The sequence below is a fragment of the Penaeus chinensis genome, chromosome 5 (assembly GCF_019202785.1).
Source record: "Penaeus chinensis breed Huanghai No. 1 chromosome 5, ASM1920278v2, whole genome shotgun sequence".
Taxonomy (NCBI): domain Eukaryota; kingdom Metazoa; phylum Arthropoda; class Malacostraca; order Decapoda; family Penaeidae; genus Penaeus; species Penaeus chinensis.
In genome coordinates this window covers 33,985,810-33,993,309 of record NC_061823.1, presented here as the reverse complement: position 1 = coordinate 33,993,309, position 7,500 = coordinate 33,985,810, and the positions used below count along the sequence as shown (strand labels likewise).

Below are 7,500 nucleotides of genomic sequence, written 5' to 3'. Positions count from 1 at the left end.
TTATTAAAGATATCTGCATCCTGGAGAGAAATCGTGCCGAGATATCCATAGGGAAATTATCCTCCGCTGCGAGGGCGTGGGAGGAGTGAATAGTGCATGAGGCTTGGCTTCCGTCATGAATTAGCGACGGGGAGCTTCCGATGAGGGCGTGACAGCTCAATGCGCCCGGACAAGGATTCACACACCTCCCTTCCCTCGCAGGAGAGGAGGAGGAGGAGGAGGAGGAGGAGGAGGAGGAGGAGGAGGAGGAGGAGGAGGAGGAGGAGGAGGAGGAGGAGGAGGAGGAGGAGGAGGAGGGGGAGGAGGGGGAGGGAGAGGGGGAGGAGGAGGAGGAGGAGGAGGAGGAGGAGGGGGAGGGGGAGGAGGAGGAGGAGGAGGAGGAGGAGGAGGAGGAGGAGGAGGAGGAGGAGCCATTTGAGGGAGATCGCTGAATCTGCTTCTTGTTTTTCTTTTTTGTCGGTTTTCTTTCTTGTTTTTTTTTTTCTCCTTTTTTGTGTTTTGTTTTCTCTTCGCACTCTCTCTGTCTTTCTTTCTTTTCTTTCTCACTCTCTCTGTCTTTCTTTCTTTTCTTTCTCACTCTCTTAATATCTTTATCTCTCAGGTCGCTCCCTCTCTTTCTTTCTTTCTTTCTTTCTTTCTCTCTCTCTCTCTCTCTCTCTCTCTCTCTCTCTCTCTCTCTCTCTCTCTCTCTCTCTCTCACCCCTCTCTCTCTCTCTCTCTCGCTTTCCCTATCCCTTCCTTTCCTCTCTGTATCTCCTGTATCCGAATATTAAATGAATATATATTTTTAGAAATCCACCAAGAAAAAAGTCATCACCTTAAAGCGCAGCAGTAAATTATTGCATATTCTAACGCACACGAAAAGTATAGATAGCATGGAGAGAAGCTCTTAGATCATTAAAACAGACACTTTCCGATATATTTTCCAGAATAATCCTTGCATATATCAAGAGGATCGTTATAACGCCCCAGTAGCACTTCCAAAGTAGGCCTACACTGGAATTCTTAGTAATTGTGGGAGATATATGATGTGGTATGATTATATGCAGTAGGCGTATTTTACAAGATAATAATACCTAGTTTAATGAGATTGTAAATAGAATATCATACGTAATATGAGATTTACCTGGAAGTTAAGAAAAGTGGTATGTGGTTAATACAGGAGAGACGCGACGTAATTATCTTATTAGATATGAATAGTTTGCTCGAAACTCTTCTTTGGATTCATTTTTGTGTTCTGTAAACAACAAATTAAACAAAAAAAAAAACAAAAAACAGACTAGTTTCAGGGTCTGGAGGCGGGACAAACAAGTGAGAAATCTTAATTCTGATTAACTTGTCTGGCGGAAACGACGTAAAGGGCAGTTGGTATTTTCTTCGTTCCTCGTGCCAGTCTTCACCGCCTCGCGTTATATAACCCACAGCTAGGGATCGACTCAGCGAAGTGTTTAATTCGCCACAGTTTGTCCATAGATTATGTAGATTTCGTTTAGACGCCTAATTTGAGTGTTTTTTTTTTTTTTTTTTTTTTTTTTTTTTTTTTTTTTTTTTTTAACTAGTAGTAAAAAAAACTCGTTATACAGTGAACGAGGTGAACGACTCGGAAGTTTAAGTGGAGCCAATAAACGAAAGAAACTCGGGTTCACTTGCAGCTTGTTTAAAAGCGAGAGGCACAAGTACCATAAAGGTGAGCTAAGGGTACCCTAAAGAGAAGTGAAATAGACTAGTTATAACTTACTCTGGAACCAAACTCAGATCAGGCATCCCCTTTTCCCAAATCCTGTTGGTCTATTTTTTTTTTTTTTTCCTTATTTTAATTCACGGGCAGTGGATTTCATAGACTACATCTGACTTGAAATTCTGACAAACATTACGGAGTTATAACATCGTTAAAGGCGCTTTGAAGTCACCCGAGACGGACTTAACCCACAGAAGTGCATTAACAGTATGACCCAAACCGGTAGATAAGACGGCCGGATTTAACTCTAGATCTTGAGCTGAGGGGAACCAGGGCTTTATGGCAGGACGGTTCAAGGACAACTAACGAGGCAAGTCTCAGTGTCTTCGAAAGGACACCGAGAGGGCAAAGGATCTCAAGAGGACATTGTCTATTCTCAGGGCATCAAAGAACGTTTCCTATTGGTCCAAAGGGCTGTTTGTGTCTTCCTCATTTACCGACTGATGTCTTTGTGACAAGTTTTGAGAAAAGTAGAAATTAGGGAATGGCTAATTTAAATCAGGGTGAATAAGCCGACTCACAGTAATCTGAGTCGCAATGAATAACCTGACTCACAATGAATAACCTGTCAAGACAAAAGGAGCAGCTGATGTCTCAATTTCACAATCATCAGCACAAAAATGACGCAGATTACTTATTATTCCCCTGCGAAGATTGTAGAAATCGAAATGTCAATAACTCCTCTTACCTTGTTAGGGGAGGCCTCCGTATAGATCTTTCTCAACATGGGTCTTTGTAGGTTTTTGGTTGTGTGGCTGTTTCTGTGTGGCGTGTGTGTGTGTGTGTGTGTGTGTGTGTGTGTGTGTGTGTGTGTGTGTGTGTGTGTGTGTGTGTGTGTGTGTGTGTGTGTGAGAGTGTGAGTGTGAGTGTGAGTGTGAGTGAGTGTGAGTGTGTGAGAAAGAGAGAGAGAGAGAAAATAGAGAGTATAAATGTATATTTGTGTATGTGTGTTTGAGTGGGTGATATGCATGTGCATATTAATGCGTGAGTATAAAGTGGCACTGACCTTTGTTTGGCATCCCCACACAGAGAGACAAATGTTACCATGACAACATATATGACTAACGCTGTCATTTCTCACTGCACACCATGTATGTACTTTAATTAAAAATACAAACATTTGACATGGAAATCAATCTTGGGGAGCAACATCCCTAAACATATCAGTGAAAATACGTAAAAAAAAAAACAAAAAAAAAACAGAGCAATACATATTAAAAAAAAAAGAAAAAGAAAAAAAATAAATCTACCCTCCATCCAAGTTTCCAGGCGAAACGAATTGGCTGCAATTTTCGGCTATGTAATCTTGCTGATTAATAACACCTAGCGGTCTCCAGAGCACACAGAGAAAATTAGAAGTGCCTCTCTGACCCCCCGGGAAGATGTAGAGACCTCCGTTATGTGGTATGTAGCTGCGACATTGGGAGGACACCCCCCCCCCCCCCCCCAAAAAAAAAAAAAAAAAAAAATCCGAAAAATTAAACTACTTGTAAAATTTTGATAATTATCAAGATGATAAATAGTAGTGATAATGATAACACTAATACTCATAACAGTAATAATAAATGTAATCATTATAATAATAGTAATAATGATAATGATAATGATAATAGTAATGATGATAATAATAAAACAATAATGATGATGATGAAGCGGATGATAATGATAATAATAGTAGTAGTAGTAGTTATAATAGCACTGGTAATGATAGTGATCATAATAATGATAATGATAACGATAAGGACCACAATGATAACAGTAATAGAGATAATAATAACAATAATGATAATGATAATTATAATAATGATAGTTAATATAATGATGATAGTAATGATGATAATATAATAAAAGTAACAATAATATTGATAATATAATGATAATAATAATGATAATAATAAAAATGATATTGATAATAATAATTTATAATAAGGATAATACTAATGATAATAATAACATTGATACCAATAATGATGATAATAACAGTGATGATAAAGATGATGTAATGATTAGATAAGAACAATAATAAAGATAATATTAGTAATATAAAAATTATATTGATAATAATAAAGATGATTAATGATGATAATGTAAAAAAAAATTCAAACGCCTAAATTACTGAATAAAAAAAACATCGCAGGTATGAATATGCACATGAATAAACAATAGACAGAAGAAAGAAGGGGAAAACAAGCTACACAATTTAGATTTAAATGTTAACGACTTCTTACTCGGGTATTCACGTTAAGCACTTGTTATTTGCGTTCATGCACTTTCTCGTAGATATTGTCATTAAGCAATCAATGTCCGTAAAACCTTTTAAATCTCGCATTTCGCGCTGATTGGCTTACCGGTCGGGCTGCTCGGTACGTGATTGGTCCACGGTCGAGATAGCGGTTACAAAAAGAGTTTTTTGAAATCTGTTAGATTCAGGTAGTTTGTTTGTTTTTGTTTGTTGGTTTTGTGATTTGTGTTTCTTGATTTCCATTTTCTGCTTTTGTTGTTATTTTTAGATAATGTAATGATGGCTATTGTAGTTGTTTTTGACTGAGGATTTTTGTTTTCTGTTTGCGAAAACATGACGGTGATTAGCGTGGAATATTCCAAAGGGCTAAAGCGTTTGCAATGTATTATAGATGTGTGTTGGCGGATCGGGACATGTTATAAGTAATCAAAATGATAGAGGTTTTTTATTTAATGCCAGCATCCAAATGCGGTTTACCTCAGTAACACACACACACATACGCACGCGCGCACGTAAACACGCACACACACACACACACACACACACACACACACACACACACACACACACACACCCCAAACACACACAAACACGCACGCACGCACACAAATATTCACATAAAAACACGTACATACCTAGTCCTCCACGAATTCAGTAAGCCATGAATTCAAAGGCACTTCCATTAAAGAACCAAGAAAACCAATTATATGCGACTACATTCCCTTTAGCATTTATAATTTTCTCAAAATGCAATTCGATAATAAATTATAAACAAGGTTCCACAAAATGACACAGAGATTATACGAGTGAATCATTTCTGACTGCATACTCCCGCTTTTTTTTTTTTTTTTTCTCTCTCTCTCTCTTTTTTCTTTTTTTCTTTTTAAGCCTTATTCACATAAAAAGATTATTCGGTTCTGCTCAGCTGTGCGTAAACCGTCTCCTCGGAATGTCTGTCACAAGAAGTTTCCAACAGCTTTCGAGAAGCCACTGAGCGTGTTTGCTCTCAGTACTTCGCTTTCGCCATTTCGCTTTTCTGATTGTTTAGTCAGAATGGGAGACTAATTCCTAAAACGATTTTGCTTTTGCGTTATGCTAAGTTTACATCCTATTCCCAGTTCCGAAGTTTGCCTTTCTCTATTGGAAAAAGAAAAGAAAAACGGAAACGTATTGTGAGATCTGAATATATCTGAAATATATATTATCGTCGTCCAAGTGTGTTTTTCACTTGCATTTTTTTTATTTGCTACCAATAAAGAAATAAAAAAAATACTTTTAGCATCAAAGCTAATCTAAATAACAATGTTTGTTTGTTATTGCTCCAGAGCCTTCTACTCCCAGCGTGACCAATGTGTAACAGCTCTCTCTCTCACACACACACACACACACACACACACACACACACACACACACACACACACACACACACACGCACGCACGCACGTACACACACCCTTGGAACGTGCTAATACATTTTAGACGACCGTGTTCCTCGCGTGTTAACGAAAGGGGACGCCTATCCTTCTCTCCTTAGGGGTGATCAGCAGCTTTCGGACCCAGAGTCACACGTCATCTCCTGCTCAGATGGTGTCTTGACCTTCATTCGGGTGTTTGTTCATGCTCAAATTGATTATCGGTTTTGTTTGTTTGTTTGTCACTTTATGCTTTTACTTGATTATCGTTTTTTTTTTTTTTTTTTTTTTTTTTTAAGTGAGTGATTCTTTCGTTTCTTCATCCCTTCCCTATGTTCAAATTCAATTTTGCGTTTAGATTCCTTTGTCCTTCCTTTCCTTGTCTATTTCTCCCTTTTTTACTCAATCTCCTCTCTCTCATCCTTTTCCTTATCCTTTCCCTTAGTCTTCTGTCGTATTCCTTCCTCTATCCTCTTCTAAATCTTTTCTATCTCCCTTCTCACTGTTCCTCCTAACCCTTCCCCACCCCCTCTCCCGGCGACCATCCATCCCTTCCTCCTGTCCCTTCCTTCTATCCACTCCCATTATCCTCCTTCCCTCTTTCGTCCTCTTTCTTCGCCTTTTCACTCCCCACCTTCCTTCCCTTATTCTCCCTCATTTACTCTCTTCCTTCATCTCCACCTCATTCTTCAACTCAATTTCTTCCTTTTCCCCCTCTCCCTTCTCCTTCCTTCCCAATTCTCCCATCCTTTCCTACTTTCCCTTCCTTCTCTTCTCTCATCTCCTCTTTCCTTCTTTTCCAACCATCCCTTCCCTCCTCCTCTAATACTCCCTTCCTTAATCTTCCTTCCCTCCTTCACTCCTTTCCTTTCATCTTTCCCTACCCTCCCCCTTCCTAACTCTCCCTTCCCTCCTTTCCCTCCTACACTTTCCTTTCATCTTTCCCTACCCTCCGTCCCTCACATCTAATTTGATATCCCTTTTCTCGGTCTCTATTCCTACCCTCCCTACTCTGCATTCCCTCTCTTTTCCTACCATCTCTTCCCTCCTCCTCTCCCACCCTCCCTTCCTTCCTTCCTTCTCCACCATCCACCCTCCTCTCCTACCCTCTCTTCTCTCCTTCCGTCTCTTCCCTCCTCCTCCACCACCCACCTTCCTCTCCCGCCCTCTCTTTCCCTCCTCCTCCACCACCCACCCTCCTCTCTTACCCTCTCTTCCCTTCTTCACTAACCTCTCTACTATCCTCCTCTACCACCCACCCTCCCCTTCCCTCCTTCCCTACCTCCCGCCCTCCTCTCCTACTCTACTTCCCACTTTCTCTTCCCTCCTTCCCTCCTCCTACACCTCTCACCCTCCTCTCCTACTCTACTTCCCACTTTCTCTTCCCTTCCTCCCTCCTACACCTCTCACCCTCCTCTCTAATCCCCTTTTCTCTCGCTCTCCAACAGGTACCGCACTAGCCTGACGGTGGTTTACGTGCTGATCGCCGTCGCTGGCCTGGTGGGAAACGTGCTGACTTGCCTGGTGGTACTGAGGAATCTCTCGATGAGGACGTCGACCAACTACTACCTCGTCAACCTCGCCGTCGCCGATATAATCACTCTCCTATTCGGTGAGTCACTGGCGGGTTCTGTGTCGTTTCGTGTGAGTTGGTGAGTCTGGTGTACCCTTTTTTTTATGGTTAGTGATTGGGTGTAGGTGAGTAGATGAGTGAGTCAAGACTAACCATTTTGTGGATCGTAGGTGTGAGTAGATGAGTGAGGACCACCCTTATTGAGGATCGTGGGTGTGATTCGGTGAGTAAGTGAGTCAGGTCTAACCTTCAGTGGTTCATAGGAGAGTGTAGGTGAGTCGGGTAGGGAGAACCACCTTTTTCAGAATCGTGGGTGCGAGCAGGTGAGTAGGTGAGTAGGTGACGGGCCGGGAATCAGGATAAGAGAGGATCTTTAAACCCCCAACACCCTTCTTACCCCTCCTCCCCCCCCCCATCCCCTCCCTCGTCAATTAAAGCTGTGAGTCGACGAATCAGGAAGAACACTGTAACCGTGAGTCAGGATAAAGGACAGGTGTTTGAATGAGTCGATGAGTCATGGGAACGAGACAGCAAG

At 41.1% G+C, this 7,500-nt stretch overlaps 1 protein-coding gene across 6 annotated transcripts in view; it reads left to right on the top strand.

Annotated features, from left to right (window-relative positions):
• Positions 1 to 7,500, top strand: part of LOC125025815 (neuromedin-U receptor 2-like) — a 78,274-nt gene that overhangs the window by 56,820 nt on the left and 13,954 nt on the right. For all 6 annotated transcript variants that reach the window (XM_047614073.1, XM_047614066.1, XM_047614072.1 and 3 more), the window contains exon 3: positions 6,841 to 7,004. In XM_047614073.1, the coding sequence (XP_047470029.1) occupies positions 6,841 to 7,004 (164 nt within the window). The remainder of the gene's footprint in view (positions 1 to 6,840; positions 7,005 to 7,500) is intronic.